This window comes from Colias philodice, chromosome 14 (assembly GCF_061535455.1).
Source record: "Colias philodice isolate Cphi_HAF_F1 chromosome 14, ilColPhil1 Martin Lab GWU primary, whole genome shotgun sequence".
Classification (NCBI taxonomy): domain Eukaryota; kingdom Metazoa; phylum Arthropoda; class Insecta; order Lepidoptera; family Pieridae; genus Colias; species Colias philodice.
Genome location: NC_143099.1, coordinates 8496128 through 8518079, shown reverse-complemented (window position 1 = coordinate 8518079; position 21952 = coordinate 8496128). Strand labels below are relative to the sequence as shown.

At 33.4% G+C, this 21952-nt stretch overlaps 1 protein-coding gene across 1 annotated transcript; it reads left to right on the top strand.

Moving 5' to 3' along the window:
- The first annotated feature begins 414 nt into the window (after nucleotides 1-414).
- Nucleotides 415-21343, top strand: Dark (Death-associated APAF1-related killer). The gene is made up of 20 exons (XM_089703040.1): nucleotides 415-564; nucleotides 1955-2112; nucleotides 2536-2763; nucleotides 7681-7889; nucleotides 8523-8823; nucleotides 9157-9389; nucleotides 9646-10201; nucleotides 10476-10666; nucleotides 11255-11372; nucleotides 11965-12145; nucleotides 12689-13033; nucleotides 13363-13621; nucleotides 13922-14074; nucleotides 14641-14917; nucleotides 15355-15694; nucleotides 16023-16315; nucleotides 16650-16787; nucleotides 17602-17798; nucleotides 18500-18652; nucleotides 19390-21343. The coding sequence occupies exons 2-20, from the start codon at nucleotides 1975-1977 to the stop codon at nucleotides 19550-19552; spliced, it is 4473 nt and encodes a 1490-aa protein (XP_089559166.1). The 5' UTR covers nucleotides 415-564; nucleotides 1955-1974; the 3' UTR covers nucleotides 19553-21343.
- The last annotated feature ends 609 nt before the right edge of the window (nucleotides 21344-21952 follow it).

The window sequence follows — 21952 nt, the reverse complement described above, 5'->3', positions numbered from 1 at the left end:
ACAAATTTATTTGATTAGAAAAACAAATTATAGAAATTCAATATGCTCAAATTTTTTTAGGATATTAATTTATTGTTTTAATCTAAAAAAATAAGATATCAAATTTCTTGTTATTTAACGTTCAACATTCTTCAAATATGATCTTATTACTTATATTTTGCACATTGACGTCACATTTTGTATTCATCACACAAACATAATTTTGCTTGTAGTAAAATTATCATCTCAATAGTTTGTATACAACCTTGACAATCGTAATAGTTGGTTGTGCGGTCAAAAACCTAATTCGCGGTTCATTACATGGTATATACCCACTAAATGACTAAAGTTTCGTCGTGTAGGTGGCACTCATCACGAAGGTCATTCAATATTTTAGCGTAAACTTGGTCCGAATGCTAATAACTTAACAATACTCATTAATCTGCCGCGATTTGTTGCTATCAGACGCTCGTCGAAATTTTTATCGATTTTATAATATTTGAAGGAAATATCTTTAAGGTGTTGGTGATTTGTTTGTGATTTTTTTTCTTATTCATTGTTCTATTACTTGAATCATCTGCAAAAGTAAGTTTACTTTATAATTATAATCTGCAAATGTAAATTCGTTGTAGGTATAATATTTGTTTCTTCGTAGACTCCAGCTGACGTTCGGCACCGGATTTTGTTACAATAAAAATACTATCTTCGCATCGATATCATTTTTTGCGCATTTTCATCTCACGTCTACAATAGAGAATTAAATGTTTAGATATTATTGTTGTTAAAGAATGCTTTTAAATATAAGTAATTAATATCACCGCGGCTTTACTCACGTGCATTTGAAATTATCGCGCCACAGAAGTGGGATGATTCACAAACAACTTTCCGATCAGATATCTACTGTTGGGATTAAATTACTACAAAATCAATAATGAAAATACCACATCTTTAAATAATTCAACTCGGGTATTAAGTCTTATAAATTTTGAATAATAGCATCGGAACGTATACCGCTCCTAAACTTGTTTGTAAATACGGCCATACTTCCCCAAACAAATTGCGATTCCCTATGTCCCTTCAAGTTTTGATATCGAGTCTATAGACACTAACAAAGTTCCAAGATATCGTATATAACAGCTCTGAACACAAGATCATCATGAAAAGTAGTTATAACTAATAACGGTGAGATTACAACAAAAGCGAAACCCAAAAGAAGCGTGGGCGAATTACATGTAAAATATAACATTGTATCAATCACGTTACTTTAAATTTTATGCGTAATGTTTTTTTCTATTTCAATTCCTTATCATGATGTCCACATTGTATGTTGTACCTACCTCCATCCTCCTGCTTCTGTTATCACTATTAATTTATCTATTGACACACAACTAAACAATGGATGCTTTCATAAACATTAAGTGCTTGGATGAATCAGTGATCGTACTGCTATTATCAAAGACTATTAGCCGTTTCGAAGGTGCCCTCGACAGGAGTGGATATGCATAATTAACGCAATTAATGGATGTACTTGTAACAAAACTGGCGGAAAAAATTGACGAACCTATTAAACTAAATACCTTTATTAACGAAGGTATTACATTGATTAAAACCTTGTTAATTCAAGGACATTACTGTCCTTGACATCGAGGTAACTTGCAAGGATTTCGAAAAAGTATAGGTACTAGAGTACCCTATACTCTTACCCAGATTTAGACTAAACTTACTTTAGGTTTGTAGGGCAACCTGTGGCTGATTTTTTACCTCATATGATAATGTTCATGAAATCTCGGGTGAATGATCGTCTTGAAAATACACAAGAATAAGTCAAATTCATCTATAACCATTAGGAATTGACCATATCCTAAATCGACTTTTAAAATAAAATAACATATTTTAATAACTACCTAGGTATCTATATTTAGTACATCGTTCAGTAATAAGCATGTTATTAAAAACGGAACTAATTGATTCACAGATGATTGAGAAGCAGACAAAATGGATATTAGAAATCGCATGTTATTGCAACAACATCAGCAGTTAATTGTGAATGATCTGGACGTGAGATACATACTAGACGAATTGTTTAGTAAACAAGCTATTTCTCATAAGGATTTCGATCACATTTATCAATTGGTGAGTATTTCTTTTATGTAATAGGCGTATTGGATTATTCGCCAACAAAATCAATGAACTAACAAGAGGGAACGGATAAAGGGGATCTGGACCGGTATTGGGCAATTCCGAATTCCCGGATGATAATAACTGAGGAACTCAAGTCTATTGTTCTAACATTCTCCTCTACTGCCGTTTAGAGGTCAGCAGGAGTGCCTTTGCGCGGTCACTAACATCATCTAATTACATGTGTAGTGATAGCATTATCGTTTTATAGAAAGTTATATCTCTTTGTTTATCAAACTAAATTAAAAAATATCATATAGGTATAACGTAAACATTCGAGGTGGGTGTTGTTTAATCCGTCGTTTTATGTCTTTTCATATTACGTATTGGTAATTGGTATTGGAAATTAATCTCAATTTGGTTTATATCTGTTTTCAGAATGATAGAGCCGACAGGGTCCGTTTTCTAATAAAAACGATCCTACAAAATGGCAACAATAGTGCATACGATGCGTTCGTAGATAGCTTGGCGAAGGACTACAATTGGATATGGAAGAAGTTCGCGTTGGCTGACAGTAAAGCGATGATTGAAGACAGCTTCGAGGATAGCATCAGTAGGGGAGATGTGCCGAGGCTGCCCGATCATTTCGTTAGACGGATTGCTGTGGTATGTACTATTTAAAGTGACTAATATTGAAACATAAGATAGAGTAAAATCATTACTAACTTTCGCAGATAATACAAATATTTTAAATTTTAATAACTCAGGTGATTCCGGGGTCACAGACACAATAGAAAATCTATTATGTCGTGGACCGATCGGGCCGTTCGGGGCTCAATGGGTTAATTTGCTAATATAAAATCATGCGTCAACTAAGTTAAGCTTTTAATATACAACTTGACTTGGCGAATAATACCAAATTTGCGCTGTTTTTAAGTTTTATTCGTAAAAATAATCGTAGTTCTGACCGGAAGGAAGTTAGCGCGGAAAGTTTTTTTTTTTAATTATTAATATCTCAAAAAATTGCTCCTTAAATGCTCCATCAGAATCTGTAATTGCTCCACTTCTATAATTATTAGTTTATTTATAATTAATTTTAAAAAAAATCCAAATACTGAAAACTTGATTTCCCTATAGAATGAAAAATATTCACTTTTTATAAAAAAATTTTTTGCAAAAAAATTGCTCCCGATTTGCTCTATCAATTACAAAAAAAAATATTTAATTTTGATAATTTTTACAATAATTAACTGAAAAACTATGTTTGCATAGTAAACTACTGCGCTGTGACGTCATCAATTATTATTGTCGTTGCGACGCATAAGGGCCATAATATTTACATGTATCAGCACTGCAGCGATATCTATTAAGACCTTAATATTTATGTTTTCTTATTTATATTATTTACTAGATTTCCGCCCGCGGCTTCGCCCGCGTTTTCAAAGGAAAACCCGCATAGTTCCCGCAAACGATAGCAACTTGACACTGAAAGATGAAAAAAGCGACTGAAACACAAATTAATTAAAAAATATTTGAAGTTTTATAATACGAATAAACGTAATATGCGAGTTTAGGGATGGGTAGGGAAATGTTTATAAACATACCTATAATAAGAATGATTTTAAATACATAATAATATCTGTTTCTTTCAACTTTTGCTAGATGAAATTCAATAATGAATTTATGTAATAAGTAAAATTTTATATAATTATAAAGAATTATTTATACTCTAGTGAAAAATTTTCAGGTGATTATATAAAAGTAGGGCTCGATTTTTTTCGCGAACCCTACTTCTAAATAATTGCCACTCTTCAATAATTTAAAACTCCTTGACTGAATCCCTTCACACCCTGAAATAAAAAGTGCATATTAATTTTTCTTATAGTAAACAGAAATTCAAATTCAATTATTAATACCATTTAAATACTTTGATGATGATTGACAGTAGAAATATTTATTAATTGTTCATTATCATCATCATCAATACATATAATAAAATTCTAGAAAAGTGGTGTCTGTACAATGAAAATATGTAAAAAAAAAATAGCAGGGGTTATTACTAAATCGATCCCAAACCCAAAACTGTTGTTAAAAAAATTTTTGTCTGTTTGTCTGTTTGTCTGTTTGTCGGTTTGTCTGTTTGTCTGTATGTTTGAACACGCTAATCTCAGAAACGGCTTATCCGATTTAGATGCGGTTTTCACTAATATATTGTGGTAAGCTTCATTTAACATTTAGGGTGCACTCACACACATCAGTCACCGTCAAGTCACCGATGACTGATCGGTGACGGTTTGTGTACGTATCCACAAACACCAGTCACCGTCATGTTGTCCGTCAGTCACGTCGCCGGTTTGACTGAATCATTGAACACATACATCAGGTTAGTCAGTGATTAGACGTGTGTCACGCTAGAGAACATGTAGCAATTGACGGTAGCACGACGCTGACTGAACTGAGACGTGACGGCACCGGGTGAGTGGGGATAAAAGTATGGTACATGTATGGAAAGATTATTTGACGTGCCTGACCGGGGACGTCACTGATAGATTTCGTGCCGGCGACTGTCGTGTGGGAACAGAGTCATACTAGAACTATTGATACATTTTTTTTTTAATCCTGTCCGGTGACGTGCCGTGACGGTGACTGATGTGTGTGAGTGCACCCTTAGTGTTTATTTCATGTCAATCGGTTCATAAATAAAAAAGTTATGACCATTTAAGTAATCACAGCGAACATTTGCTAAGGCATTCTATACATGAATTACTTTATTACGTAATAAATTATACGCTAAAGTTATTCCTTGACATGTCCAGATGATCATATCGAAAGTCCCCAAGCGTGGGGGGGGGGGGTGGTTATGCTGAGGGGGTAGTAGGGGGGGTCAAAGGACCTTTATTTAGATTTTTGCTCATAAGACTAAAACCTGCACAAATATGTAGCATTATGGTTACTTCTAGGTAAATTTTCTATATAAAAGGTCTTTGAAATTATGTCGTAGGTATTATTTTTAACCCCCGACGCAAAAAGAGGGGTGTTATGTCCGCTATGTGTGTATTGCGTGTCTGTCTGTGCCACCGTAGCTCGCTAACGGGTAATACCAATTAGATGCGTTTTTTTGTTACATTAGTTGTTTATTATATTATATAGGGGTAAGTGGGAATGAAAAAAACGAATGTTAGTTGTTAATGTAGGTTGTTAATGTAGGTTATACCCAAGTGATATATCAAATGAAAATAGACGACATGTCAGAAACAATTAGTCAAATTTTATCAAAATCGGTTCATCCATTTATTTGATATAGGGGTAAAAGTGGGAATAAATAAATGAATTTTATCAAATATACTCAAGTGACGTATCTAATGAAAGACATGACGTGTAAAGTACAATAAGACATATTTTATCAAAATTGGTTCATCCATTTATTGGATAAAAGTGGCAATAAAAGTTGTCAAATATACCTAAGTGGCATATCAAATGAAAGGGCATGACCTGACGTGAGAAGTATAATGAGGCATAGGTATTTAATCAAAATCGGTTCATCCATTTATTATATAGAGGGGTAAAAGTGGGAATGAAAAAAACGAATGTTGTCTGTTATACCCAAGTGATATATCAAATGAAAAAAGATGACCTGTTAGAAACAATTAAGTAGTCCAATGTTATCAAAATCGGTTCATCCATTTATTTGATATAGGGGTAAAAGTGGGAATAAATAAATAAATTTTATCAAATATACTCAAGTGACTTATCTAATGAAAGACATGACGTGTAAAGTACAATAAGACATATTTTATCAAAATTGGTTCATCCATTTATTGGATATAGGTATAAAAGTGGGAATAAAAGTTGTCAAATAATATACCCAAGTGGCATATCAAATGAAAGGGCATGACCTGACGTGAGAAGTATGATGAGGCATATTTAATCAAAATCGGTTCATCCATTTATTGATTTATAGCGGTAAAAGTGGGAATGAATAATCGAATGTGGTCAAATAATATAATCAAGCGGCATATCAAATGACGTGTGAATTACAATTAGTCATGTTTTATCAAAATTGGTTAATCTGTTTATTACATATAGGGCACCTTAGGGGTGATAGTGGGGATAAATAATCCAAATGGAGTAGGTACCAAACGAAAGGATATGACATGTACATAATATATAGGTATGATTAGACATGGTTTAGATCAAAATCGGTTCTGCCATTTACTAGGGGTGAAAGGGAAAAGTTGAACGTCTGTGAAAGTAGAAGGAATATGGGAGCGGGAGAATAACCACATCCTGGAAATTTTGAACTCTTCTGTACCTAAGTTTTATACCTAGCTCAGTTTAGTAATAAATTTTACTAACAGTTCTTTTGTGTTATTATTTATTTTATTTCTTAACTTTATAATAATGTGTAAGTACTTATAATTTAGTTGTATATGATAGTACGTGTTTCAAGACGTGTTGACTCAATAATTGTGTGTTAAGTAGTAACTACTATGCAGTCACTATTCCACGCGGACGAAGTCGCGGGCACAGCTAGTTATTGAATAAAATAGTACTTACACTTGTTATTCAATTGTTGACTCAATCACTATCCATACTAATATTGTAAATGCGAAAGTAACTCTGTCTGTCTGTCTGTTACTCAATCACGCCTAAACTACTGAACCAATTTTCATGAAATTTGGTATGGAGATATTTTGATACCCGAGAAAGGACATAGGCTATCCCGATTAAATGACGCAATCCCGGAAATCCCACGGGAACGGGAACTATGCGGGTTTTTCATTGACTGCGCGGGCGAAGCCGCGGGCGGAAATCTAGTAAATAATATAAATAAGAAAACATAGACATTAAGGTCTTAATAGATATCGCTGCAGTGCTGATACATGTAAATATGGCCCTTATGCGTCGCAACGACAATAATAATTGATGACGTCACAGCGCAGTAGTTTACTATGCAAACATAGTTTTTCAGTTAATTATTGTAAAAATTATCAAAATTAAATTTTTTTTTTTTGTAATTGATAGAGCAAATCGGGAGCAATTTTTTTGCAAAAAAATTTTTTATGAAAAGTGAATATTTTTCATTCTATAGGGAAATCAAGTTTTCAGTATTTGGATTTTTTAAAAAATTAATTATAAATAAACTAATAATTATAGAAGTGGAGCAATTACAGATTCTGATGGAGCATTTAAGGAGCAATTTTTTGAGATATTAATAATTAAAAAAAATAAACTTTCCGCGCTAACTTCCTTCCGGTGTAGTTCTGAATAAATTTTACGGTGGGAAACCCCGATTGTGACTTGCTGACTTTACAGAGGTTATTAATATTGTAGCGAAATTGTATAAAGCCTAGAGCTTACATTTTTGACGTGACAACGTCTTATAATTCGATAGACCCGGCTGCACGCACGAAAAAACATGACTCATGCGGCGTTACCTCGCTCTGAGGCGTTCCATGTAAGGCTTGAAGTGCAAGCGAGAGCGCGGAACGAGCGACAAAGAAGCACAATCGGACGTTGTCACGTTCAACTATCGTCAGTAAACCGACTTTAAAGACAACCAATTTTTTTTATTTCTTCCAGGAGGAAGATGTAGCGAATAAATTGAAAGCGCTAACGCGTCACAAAATCCTGGCGCTCCATGGTATGTCTGGTTCAGGCAAGACTTGTGTCGCCATCAGTGTGCTGCGGAACAATCCAGAACTAATCACCGATGACTTTAATGGCGTCGTGTTTTGGCGCAATCTCGGCAATTGTAAGACTGAAGATGATATCATCGCTCAACAGAATAAGTAAGTTATGGTGAAAAATGGTAATTTCATAGTTGATTATGTATAGAGTATGGACGATTCGTGTTGAACAATGATTTCAATTAAACTCATTTAAAAAATTATATTTCACTTCGATTTTTCAATGATAAATATGTGTTATCGTTGAAAAACACTATGAAAGTTTTCGTTATGGTCATTCAAACACGGAAATTAATCACAGAAGTTATGGTCTAGATTTGAAATTATACAGAAAGATAATGTCAGTACATTAAGGGCAGTCCCTTAAGCCTAATATGGGAACTAGTAATCTTGCAAAGTAAATAACCATATTTGGTATTACTCATTTATACACACATGGTTAACTTCACACTAATCAATTATAATTTATCAGGATTCATCAGCATTATTTTTTGTTTTGTACTTCTCTTATTCAAATGTATTGTGCAGATTTTGTACTTCCATTAACAAATATGTGTATCTACCCGCATGTAACAATATACTTACTTATATTAAAAATATATTAAAACTCGGATGCAGCATAGACTTTTCTCTTCCACTCCGATGAAGACGCACGATCCTTGCAGAGCTGTTATTTATATCTATTTTTTTTGTAGTTGTTTTACTTTCTATATCGCTTTTTCTGTGTTTTGTCAGGTTATACCGAAAAGCATCAATACTATGCAATCAATCAAATAATTCCTTCATGAACTCATCAATATCGATGTCTAGTATCGGTTCTAACGCAGACTCAATATCTAGTACAGACTGGACCTGCCAGGAACTAAAAGATAGATTACGAGCTATGTTCTCAGACCCGGCTTTAAAGAAAGCTCTATTGGTGCTCGATGAAGTAAATGAAAAGAAATGTTTGGATGCGTTTGATGTTGGGTGTAAGATTTTGGTCACTACAAGGGATACAGATGTGATATCTACGTTTCATCCGCAGATTGTTAGAGTGAGTAATATAGTAGATTAATTACATATAATTATTATGTTATGGGAAAATATTAATATGCTTATTTTTATAACTATGACGGAATTGTTGAGGGAGAAACAATAAACACTTTAATTTTTTTTATAAAGTTTAGACTCGGTTATATTTAGACTTAGAGTTTTAAATAGAATAATGAATATGTATTTATTTTAAAATCAACCTTATTATTTATCATCCTCGTCAATGGCAGTTAAGATGCTCGCCCATATGTTGACTAACATATTATACCATACTACCATACTTACCATTATACCATATCGTATTTATGTTTATTTTCCCAATATCATATTTTAGATAGAAAACCATTTCACGGAAGAAGAATCTCTGTCCCTCATTTCATCATGTATAGATATACCAGAATCAAAGCTTCCCAGACAAGCGAAACGATTGCACGAAATATGCAAAGGCAGTCCATTCCATATTGCACTTATTGGTGCAGAATTAGCAGAGAATAAAGAAAGATTAGTCCATGATACTAGGCATTGGAATTATTATTTGAACAAATTGGAGAAGAAGGAGTATTTTTTGTAAGTCTTTCGAGCCGTTTATTTTATAGTTTTTTGTTTTATATTTGCGTCGTTATTAATTTTTTCATTTAGAAGGGCAAGGTACTAAAGAGCGTAAATAAAAGGTAAAGTCCAAAATTCAAAAAAGGTAATATTCGGAGTTTATAATTCACAAGTTCTACACATTCTTTTCATTTGAAATTTAAATATTAATATTTCGATCAGTCTCATAATTTGATAATAGCATTTATGTCGTTATTATCACCTTATTTTACAGTTTATCTAAACAAAACGGCAATCCGATGAAACCAATAGAAATGTGCATCAATTCCCTCAAACCAGATATTTTACCACTGTTCAAAATGCTCTCAATCTTACCGGACAATGCCAAAGTATCGGCAAAGGTGCTGAGCAAATTGTGGAATAAGGATATAAGCAAAGTTGAAAGTATTATGAAACAGCTACGAAGCAAATCCTTAATAATCGAATTCTATGACCAAGAACAAAGGAATTATATCTATGAAGTGCACGATTTAATAATGAACTACTTAAAAACTACAGTCTCGGAAGACGAAGTGAGAAGATTGCATCGAGATTTCCTAAAGAGTTACAAATACGATGCGGATAATGCTCCCGAAGAAATAGAAGACGATGGTTATATAGCGTTTTATATCGGCTATCATTTATTTCACACGCAAAATTTGAATAAACTATGGAGTTTGTTCGGTAAACTGTTTTTGGATCTCAAGTTCCTGGGCAATAAAGTGAGGTTGACCGGACCGGCCGATGTCATATTGGATTTGCGGAAATATGAAGATCATATTGTTGATGGGGCAAGTATTCTGTTTAATTATTATTTTCTGATTTTTTTAAGAAATAAATACATATGTATAAAAATGATTTAAAAAAAATATTAAAAATATCTGATGTTATCACTAAAATTTCCTTGCTAAAAAAACAGTTTACCGTTATATATTTAGTCATATGGCATAAGCCATATGACTCAAAAAAAAATTAATTTATCTAGTACCAAAGTATACGTAATAATATTTCAATATTTCTAGTAATGGAAAACTAACACTAAAAATAACATCTAAAATCCCACAGGAATTAGACAGAGAACTGCTATACAGCATCCGTTTGTACCTCAGTACACACGGAACGGATCTATACCGCTCGCCCAGTACAGATGTAGTGCAAAGTATCCTACAACATGAGAGTAAAGGCATATTATATACTAAAGCATCATCTGTAGCACAGCAGGGCTGTGATAGGAATGAAGTTTATTTTGAATTCTTGTGAGTATATTAGTTTCTTATTTTTTGTAATAGCAAACTTTTCTGTAATTTATAAAAATAATTTCGTAAAATTGATTAAATACTATAACGGAATAATATCGGAATCAGTTTTATTCACAAATTGATGCAAAAAAAATTGTGTAAAGTATACACAAGTACACGTTTAGATACGTGCATACGTGTCAGCATTCGATAGTAACGGCTAAAATATTACGTTATACATTAATTATCGACGAATGCATGCAACTTACAAATGACGATATGCGTATTTTTTGTGTCCACGCTGCTTCATGCAATCGTCAATCAATAGAAAATGTTTTCTTTCAACTAATGAGAGTTGATCGAGTGGTGACATACACGCATGACGAACGACTGGAGCGACGTTGCCGCTTCGTGCACTCAGTTTTATTTGCAAGATGTATGCAAGATGCAAGTCATTTGACGAAACCGTGTGCATGCCGTGCGTATTGCGAGGACAATAGTCCTTACCTGAGAGATATCGCTGTTATCTATGCGTTTTCTAATTTATTACATTTTTATTTTGATACTGTGTTTTTAGAATTTAAGTTATTTTCATGAATTTTGCAGACACGAGCAAAATGTTGAAGAAATAAAACATACAACGATAGACGCCAAAGAAATAATTACGACGGTGTGCTTTCTGAGGAATTATGTCGTAGCGGGTACTGTCACTGGCGCTATAAAGGTTTTAATTTAAGATTATTTTATTTACGCTACTGCTATTCTATTACTTTCATTTAAGTTTATATTAGAACTAGTGGTCCGCCCCGGCTTCGCCCGTGGTACATTTTTCGCAATAAAAGGTATCCTATGTCCTTTCTCGGGTATCAAAATATCTCCATACCAAATTTCATGGAAATTGGTTCAGTAGTTTAGGCGTGATTGAGTAACAGACAGATAGACAGAGTTACTTTCGCATTTATAATATTAGTATGGATTACTTACTAAGAATCATGTTAAAAGTAAGATTTTAGATTATTAGAAATGTTTTACTTTTTAATAAGGATAGACAATAAATTATAATAGAATTTTTGTTTGAATTTCTTATCAGCAGTTTACTCTTTTCTTTCTCACTAATATTATATAAAAAAAGACGTGTGGCACTCGGGGACTGCCGCGGTAAAGCTATTGCATGCTATGCCTTCAAGCCACACCTCCGAGCCCGTCGGAGTGGGGAGCGTGAGGTTTTTTCGTTACGGAATTTCTCGATTGGGTCCCCGCGCTCAAGGCCCGCGATAGAAGCTTGCAATAGCTTAAAAATATATTTATCCTTGCAGTTCTTCGAAATATCAACAAACAAGCTGAAAAAGGAGCTCCAAACCGGCGACTCCGCTATCAAGTGGGTGGGCGTGTGCCCCGCGAGCCCCGCGCGTGTGGCCGCGCTCGCGTGTAACGGGGCGCTTGCGTTGTTTTATGTGGACGAGCTTGATTGGGATACGGACGGAGTTATAGAGGAAGGTTGGTTTTTTTTTTTTGTAAGCTGCCAGTTGGTTTTTTTTTTCTTAGGTGCCAGTTGCTGGATTGGAACGTGGATGACGTTATTTAAAAAGATTGGTAGTTTTTAAGGTGCCAGGTGTATTTGGAACGCGAACAGGTTGATTGCGGAAGGTTGGTGTTGTTTTTTTTTTTAAGTTGGTATATGGTGACTCAGTTATCAAGTGGGTGGGCGTGTGCCCCGCGAGCCCCGCACGCGTGTAATGGGGCTGGCTGGGGAAGGTTAGTTCTTTTTTTCGGGTGCCAGTTGGTTTTTATTTTCTTAGGTGCCAGCTGCTGAATTTGGAACACAGACGAACTTATTTAAAAAGATTGGTAGTTTTTTTTCTAAGGCGCCAGGTGTATTTGGAACGTGGAAAGCTTTCTTGCGGAAGTTTGGTATTGTTACTTTTTTATATCAGCTGCAATGTGATGACTTAGTCTAGTTTCGCTATGTATATTAATAAATGTAGCTTTATGCCTAATTAACTATGGAACTAATAAATTCATCATCACGTTATTTTACAGAAAACGAAGAACCGTTAAACAACAACGACGCGACAAACACAATAATACAACCTAAACTGGGGCCGTTTATATCCGCTCGCTGGGCGAACACAGACGAACTGATCATCACGCACACAGCCAAAGAGATAATAATATACAAGACGAACGGACAAGTGCATTATTTTATAGACAATTTGTATAGGAACAGTGATATTTTGTGTTGTGTTTTGTGTAGCTTCGATAAGCATGTGATAGTTGCGACTGCGGGCGTGAATTCGTATGCGTTAGATGTTATCGACTTAAAGACGAAGACAAGGCATAGTTTCACTGAGAGCGGCCTGGTTTTGGATATATTGGTTGTTTCTGGTGAGTTTATTTATTATTAATGAATAAAAATTTTGTGGTTGTCAACTAGAAATTATGGCTCATTTACGATACTAATTTATATTTAATGTTGCACTATATAAATATCTTTAGTCGTAAAAAAGGCTATTAGTCGATTTGATATTTTTAACAGAAAAGTTTGTAACATGAGTGAATGAGTATATCAAAACATGATCAATTTGCACATTATTTATTATTTAAAATTTAAATACGCCAGTAACCACACTAAAGTCCCTTAACACACCAGACATAAACATACTCGTGTTTGTATACACACAAATATATTTTATAATACTAGTAAATTGTTTCAGATAACAAAATAATAACGTTAAAAGAAAGAGAAATATCGGAATTTGAATGTAAAATGAGTACCTATATAATGCAAACATGCACAACATGTAAGGGCAGGGTTATAATAACAGCTCAAAGTGTAAAGCCTAACATGTCCTTTCTATCTATGGCTGTGAACAAATCTGGAACTTTATTGTTTGTATCAACTGATGATAGTCGAGTACTGTGCATTGATCTTAAGACGTCAGCTCATATATTTGATTTGGAAAATCGGAGAGGGTGAGTACTTTCTTACTTTGGTCATACTAATATGTATTTATAAATATTGTTTTCGATATTATTATGTGTTGAAATTTAAGTTTTTCGATATTATTATGTGTTGAAATTTAAGTTAAGTGTTAGGATAGAAATATCCAAACACGATATTATACAAAAGGAAATGTGGATTTGAGGAACCTTGATATTTTATGTTAACCGACATAGAATTTGTTTTCAATTATATCTGTCTCACTTTATACAGGGTAAGTTTATACCTCATTCTATATAGAAAAAAAAATATAATAAACCTCAAATTTCCAGGAATGTAGTAACAATGGCGATGAGTGAGTTCCTCATGGACGATTTTGAGCCCGGATCCGACGTATTATTAACAGGAACAGGCACTATTGAGAACTCTTTGAAAGTTTGGTTCTTAGATCCGTCATTTGTGTCACAGAATGCTCATAAGAATGCGTAAGTTTTAATGATTACTTGTTAATGTAGGTTGGTAAATTAGAAAGATTGATATTAATACATTATTGTATACAAAATCATATCAGTATCAATGTTTAGTAAATTGGTATTTAAATAAATTATACCCTAGTTAAATAAATACTTGACACTTGACAGCAAGTTGTGTGCTTTGGATTTTTTAACTAATATTTTAAAAATTCTCATTATAATAAATCATTACCCAACTGAATACGGTATGTTTTAACTTATTATGACATAATATTAGCATCAATACAAATATCATGTATGCTCATTTTAGCCATAAGCACAACCTACAATTATTATTATTAGGACTGATTTTTCAATGCTTGGATAAAACTTATCCGTCCAATAAAGTATTACACGATAATATTAAAATGTCACGTAAACTGTCAAATACGGGCAATTAGAATACGTTTTTAAAATGGTAGTTTTATACATTATACGACGAATAAATTTTATCCAAGCATTGAAAAATCGGCCCTTAGTTGAATTAATTTTATTTTTTCACAAAATAACCAAAGATGTTTCAAACTAATCTATTCCAGCAAGGTCCGTCTAACAACGAAATTTGACGCGAGTTTCATAGCAACACTATCACCACACACACCCACACAAGCGAACAGTTCCCCACACAGCACGCACACAACCCCACAAAGACACCAATCATTCGCCAGTGCTAAGGAAGTTAAGAAAATACTAAAAAGCACTATGAGTCTAGATAGGCATATGCTGAAACCGCTCAATTTGAAGGGAATTTGTAATGGGAGTGAAGGTCAAGGACAACCATTGCTAGCGGTAGTCGATGATAAGAATAATATACAGGTATGTTTTGCTTTTAGAATTGGATTAAGGTAAATTGCTTTGTTTTGTTGTGTAATATAGCAATAAGTTCGAAGTGTAATTTAACAATTTTGTTTTCCTTTTAGAATAGTTATTTTGTTAAAATTAATTCATTACACATTATAATGCTTAGAATGTTATGTATTAGTACCCACAACACAAGCCTTAATTGAGCTTACTGTGGGACTAGGTCGATTTGTGTAATAATGTCCTATAATATTTATTTATTTATTTATTAATATTTAACTCACACTAAAACATTTATTTATTCTTCTAGAAGCACTTTAGAATCGTCAGAGCATAGGTTTACCATTTGCCAAGTGTTACCATTTTTTTTTTGTGAATTAGATTTTTCCTATTATACATATAAAATATGTATAGATCTTTTATCTAATATTGAATTGACGTTTTTACAACAGGTGATGCGTGGTCGAAAAATACTAACCGAAATATCAACAGACATCGAAGAAATCATAACAACAGTGAAAATATCGCCTTGCAACCAACACGTTATATACGGCTTACAATCCGGCATCGTTCGGAAATTCTCTCTACGCACTAAAGAGAATATCACTATAATGGATGTGTATAGCGCTGTGAAATATTTAAATTTCGTGAATCCTGATGTTTTAATAGTGGCGGGAAAGAATAGATGCATTATGGCGTATAGGTTGATGGAAAATGGTGACTGGAAACCGGAAATGTTGCAGAGGGGAAATTGTAATTTGGGCTCGCAAGAGTTGCTTAATAATTGGCAGGGTGAGGGTTCTTTTACGTTATGTTATTAGAATGATCGCCCGCTCGTTTTAATAGCACCGGGCAATATAAGAGAAAGATATTCAAGCTATTCACAGAGATATTTAATAGTTTATTTTTTTATTCAATCCAAAAGCTCATTGATTTTTGTAGTGATTGATAACGAATACTAGAAATAATATTATTGACTTAGGTATGTTGCAAACAACTTTAATGGTTCTATAACAATTCCTTCCAATGAAATAGATAATTAAATCGCTCTTTCTTCTGCATATAACTAGAATAAGTAGAAATTCAAAAGTCGTAATTTGATTACGTGTACTATTTTCAGGTGTAAAGAAAAAGCAAGTTGACCAAATCTCAAACTCAAGCAGCGAAATGAGTATGACGTCACGAACGATCGTAGATAATAAAGTTTTCAAGCCAAGTAACCTCGTAGACTGCTATTGGTTGAAAGATATAGGTTTAATTACCATCGAGTCAAATGCGACCATAAAGCTATGGGACGAAGATCTAAAGTTGTCCAGCGTGTTGAATGGAAAGCAAGCAGATGTTAATATACGGTGCTCCGCGTTTGAAAAGGACGTGCTTGTTATATGTGATGACCGTAATTTGGCTTTTCAGGTATGCCTTAAAATATTACTTATAATAAAATTATAAAAAATAAACGTTGAAAATAATCATTTAGAAGTATTCATGAGGAATTCGTATTTGATGAATGTAGTTTTCATTTCATTCATTAAAGTACATAATATATTATGTGGTGTAATTCTAATAATTTTTCCAAGTATGCGTAATCTATACCTATATAATGCTCTTGAACTTCTACTTATGTTTTAAAATAATATTATCCATTGTACACATACACTTGATTAAATTATGAATAATGATGCAAAAACTTAACGTATTCTACTTGCTTTAATTTTCCCTTATTTTACAAATAATAATACTTTTCCAGACTTTCGAATTAAAGAAACGGGATCATGTATCATTACGAGTAATACAAGAGAGTCAACTCAACAACAGGATTATTTGCTGCGCGCTCACTGAAGACGGGAATATTTTAGCTATGGGACTCGATTCGGGTGATGTCGCGGTAAGACTAGATTAAAAATATTTTTTTTTACTTATAACCAATAGAATGAAATGTTAGAAGCTTTCAGCTTGAGTTTAAATAAGTTCTTGTTTGCATAATTACAAAAATGTTGCCTTTGGTTACATTTTATGTTTATAGTGTAAAACCAACAGTTATTAAAAAAAACGTCTATTGTTTGCTTCATAGTGTCCATAACACTTAAACTACCTCGCTCCTATTTATATTGTGTAATTAGTTACAATTTATACAAAACTATAACCTAAGGTTTGGTTTTTAAATGTACTTTTTTTATAATGGAATATAAATACATATAACTATCGAATTGTAGTGTATATTATATTTAACATAAACAAATGTAATTAACTCAAGGCAACTTTGAATAAGTTATACGAAAACAAAATATTCTATACTAGCTTACCGCCCGCGGCTTCGCCCGCTTTGTCTAAAACTTAATAAATTATATACTAAAACCTTCCTTTTGAATCATTCTATCTATTAAAAAAAACCGCATCAAAATCCGTTGCGTAGTTTTAAAGATTTAAGCATACAAAGGGAAATAGGGACAGAGAAAGCGACTTTGTTTTATACTATGTATGAATCCCCATGTCCCCTAGTGAGGTAGGCAGATGCATAATACATCTGTTTCACTGATTGGTTTTCTTTCGGGACAAGTAGGTGATTAGCCTTCTGTGTCCTGCCAGACAGACGTTTTTTCGAACCCAGGACCCATCGGTACTACGCTCACGCGTCAACCACTGTACCAAGGAGGCGACAATATTTTATACTATGTATTGACGATTATAAACACTTTCAGATTTGGAACGTGCCGCTAAAACGCCAAGTGCGTCTGCTCAAACACCACAAGAGCAAAGTGCAATGGTGCGGTTTCTCGCCGTCCCCGACGCGGCAGGTAGACGACGGGCCGCCGCTGGTGCTGCTCACTGTGGGCGCGGATGTTGTGTGGTGGAACGTCACGTACTTGATACGGAGCAAGCCGAGCCGGGGGTGGAAGTTAGTGTGTTTGTGACTTTTTTTTTGCGAATTTTTTAAAAATTGTCACGGAGCAAGCCGAGCCGGGGGTGGAAGTTAGTGGATTTGGAATTTTTTGACATGACAACGTCTTATAATTCGATAGAGCCGGCTGCACGCACGAAAAAACATGACTCATGCAGCGTTACCTTGCTCTGAGGCGTTCCATGGCTTGAAGTGCAAACGAGAGCGCGGAACGAGCGACAAAGAAACACAATCGGAAGTTGTCACGTTCAACTATCGTCAGTAAATCGACTTTACAGACAACCAATTTTTTGGGTTAGGTTGGGTGTGGAACAAGCAGAGCCGTAGGTAAAAGTATGTTAATTTTGAGATCTTTTGCCTGTCTATGGTGAAATAAATTTCTTTTTCTCCATAATATATTTTACACTAAAGAAGATGACTAACTAATGCCTAACAGTTATTTCTCAAATTTGTTCCGTTGACAACGTTCGTTCCGTTCCGTCTCAACGACGTCGTATAAATCATGTCTATCAATTATTTTAATAAATTAACCCCTTATACCGCGGCTTAAAATTTTTCTTATCGTCCATCGGAAAACTCTGCCTAATCGGAAAACCGGCAGGCAGACTTTTGCATCAGACAATTTTCGATCGTGATTGTTCTGTCTATTTGCCTATAATTTGTACGTCAATAATTCTAATTCTAATTGTATATTCCAGGGGTAACTGGAATGTAGTGACACCAATAGCCAGTCCACTGGAACCTAAAACTGGCCTCACGCCGACCGACAGCAACTCGAACACGCACTTCTTCTTCGGCGACAGTCCACTGGACCCGCACTACCACTGGAAACTGCACTGGAAGCGGAAGACGTGAGTTCTCTTTACTTTATTTGCTACGCGGTTTACCCGCATTGTTCCGTTACTATTACCCTATCCTTCAATGAATGGGCTATTTAATACTGAAAGAATTTTTCAAATCGGGAATTAGGGTGTTGAACCAAACAAACGAGATTTAAAACTTGTCACTTCATGACATGCCCAATGCAGCGGCGATACTTCATTTCGTATAATATGTCTTTCCTATAATCAAGCTGTGCCCCGCGGACGATAGCCGAAGATTTTTAAGAATATTTGGATGAACGGGTTTTCATTATACTTGGCACTGGTTATGTAAGCTTCACATAAGTTATAGAAATGCTTATGCCTGGTTGAAATCAACAGAACAGTTTGTCTTAAGGCGGGTCCACATTTGTATCAAGTAATCGTATCCGTATGAGGTGTATCGTATCGAGTATGCGTATATGCGTATCCTAAGTGTGGACGCCCATTTTGACCATACCGTACCTTTTATCGCGTGAGCCATAAATATTATACGATTATATACTACACGTATCAGATACGCGGTTAATAGCGATCGGGGTGTATCATGATACGAAGTGTATCACGATCGCGATCATTTTGCGTCCACACTAGCAAACATGATACGCGTCGATGCTACGCGACGGAGATGTGATACGCGAAAATGATCAAGTGTGGACCCACCTTTAAATGTAACACATGTACACACGACAATTTCTCTTGTAACATCATTATCACTTATATTTCAGATGCAAAGAAGGATCGAAAAGAAAAGAGATACTCGCATGCATAAAGCTTTACGGTATGTACGCAAAATGTATCCGCCATGATGAAAAATTCTGCTGTTTTGTAACCGTTGATAACACTGGTCATGTTCATATAATGACGCTCATGGACTCACAAGCACCTTAAATTACAGATAATATATTTTCAGGAAATAATCAAATCTGTTATTCGTACAGTTACACGGATAGTTAATATTCTTTTTAAATTTGTGTATGGAAAAGTTAAAATATCTGGAAATATATTTTATCGAGATAAAGTCAAATTTGTGTGATGAGTCACATGCATTGCTGTAATTTTTCTCAATTCAATAATTGCGGGCCAATCGTTCTACGTGTTATAAATTATAATAATAATTCCTTCGTCAGTGATAGATATATATGTAATCATTCCAGTTTAAATGCAAGGTGTTTTATAAAAAAAAACTAAAAACGGTATTTTTTAAATGACTATTCACCAGTAACATACTGCTCCAAGTTATTTGTCTCAAAGTATTTTAGGTATAATATTTAATTAATACTGATCAGTTATTATAACTTATTTTATGTAATGCTTTAAGCTTCATCGAAAGATATTTTTAATGTGCTCTCTGATCTCATTTATGAGCAAATATAAATGTTTAATTGTTTAGATAATTTTTTAATCATAATTTTATAATTTAGAACAATTTTTTAGTAGAATAGCTGCCATTTTTTTAATTTTAACTTTTTAGGCAACGAATTGTGCTCGGACAATGGTTTTAGTAAAATTTTAATTCATTGTATCTTTGTGGCTTTACAGATGATACACATAATTTAGAAAAGTGCTTATTACATTCTCATTATTTTGATAATTTTTTGCTTTTATAGGCATAAACATGTGAGGTTGTCTTTATTCTAGCATTTATATTGGACATTATTTGATAGTAATACATATCTCGGCATCATCATTTGTTACTTTAACTATGTCTTCCAATGCATTTTTATACTTACAAAATAAGCTGGCAATATGAATCTTTGTGATAAAATAAGTTTTTCAAATTTAAAGTCAACCATTGAAACGCACATTAAAGTGATAGGTTTATATGCTTTTAAAAGTGGCACTTGTAAATATAAGTTACCCTAAATAAGCAATAATAGTATGGTAAATATTTGAACCCACCACTGCTTGTAAGACAGATTATAGTATTCTCCGAAATGGCTGTTGGCCTTTGAATTTCGTCAAATTTATCTTAATACGTAAAATATACACCATGTTTAGTGAAATAAAAATGATGTGTACCTAATTAATATTCAAACACTTGGATATACTTATAAATTCTATTTGTAATAAAAAAGGATAAAATAATTAAAATTGCAAACACTGCCTATACAACCGTCCCATAAAATGAACAAGTCTGTATTTATAAATTCATCATGCCAATAAAACTGTGCCATTTTTGGTAGAATGCAGTAATTGTAAATAAAGGTATAGATTGTAAGCCTTATAGTACATGTTGGTGAGATTTAAAGCGATGTAAGGTCAAATTATGGTGCTATAAGTGATTGAAGTTTATCTCAATTTATATTTAAGAGATTGTTAATGTGTAGCTCATAAGGAATATCATATGTAATGTATAATGCTCAATTTTTTCGCATTTTCTTTTCTGTTCCTAATTTTTTTATACAATTTATTATTTTTCTCCGTAATGACATTTTTATTATTATTGAATGACAAATGTTTTTAAGTACATTGTTTTACTTTTTATAAAATAATGTTAATTTCATGTCACAACACACTTTCTATTTTAATTATTGAATGATATAGCATCAAATTATCATGATCTATCATTTTATCATAATGTAATACCGGTTAAAGTTATACATAGTTTTAAATTTTTTAGATAATACTTTATTTTGTGAAATATTCTTTACTTTTAATAATAAACATTTTATTGATGACTATGTTCTTTCATTTTACCTTTGAAAATTTACATCAAGATTCCCTTCGTAAAAGTTTATAGGTAAGTATCAGAAATATATTTATGTCTATTTTAGGCATTTAATGTATGCATACATAGTTTCACAACTTCTTTCATGTTTGATTCGTCTTACAAATAGTTGAATGTGTAGTTTTATGTGCACACATTGATGCACAAAACATTGTTTTTCTGTTTACAGGACATATACCATTCCAATAACTCAAACTACATAATATTATTACATTTAAATAAATAACAACGCAATCATTATTTCGGCCCTTAGGACCGAGTCATCAAGTGTCCAAAAGAAATTTTGCAAAATTGGCACTGACACCCCCACCATTTACTTCAATGTAGTAAATCTAATAAATATTATTGTTTAAAGGTTGATGTCTTATTTTTTTAATTGTAATACTAGCAAAACGAAGAATTCTGTTTACGTGCATATATTTTTGATGACTAAATTTTCACAAACAAAAAGTGTATTTGGGTATAAGAATGAAAGTTGTATAATATTGTACTTATATAGTTTTTATTTTATAATATTTTATACACATAGATTTTAGTACTTAAATTATCTTAAAAACAGT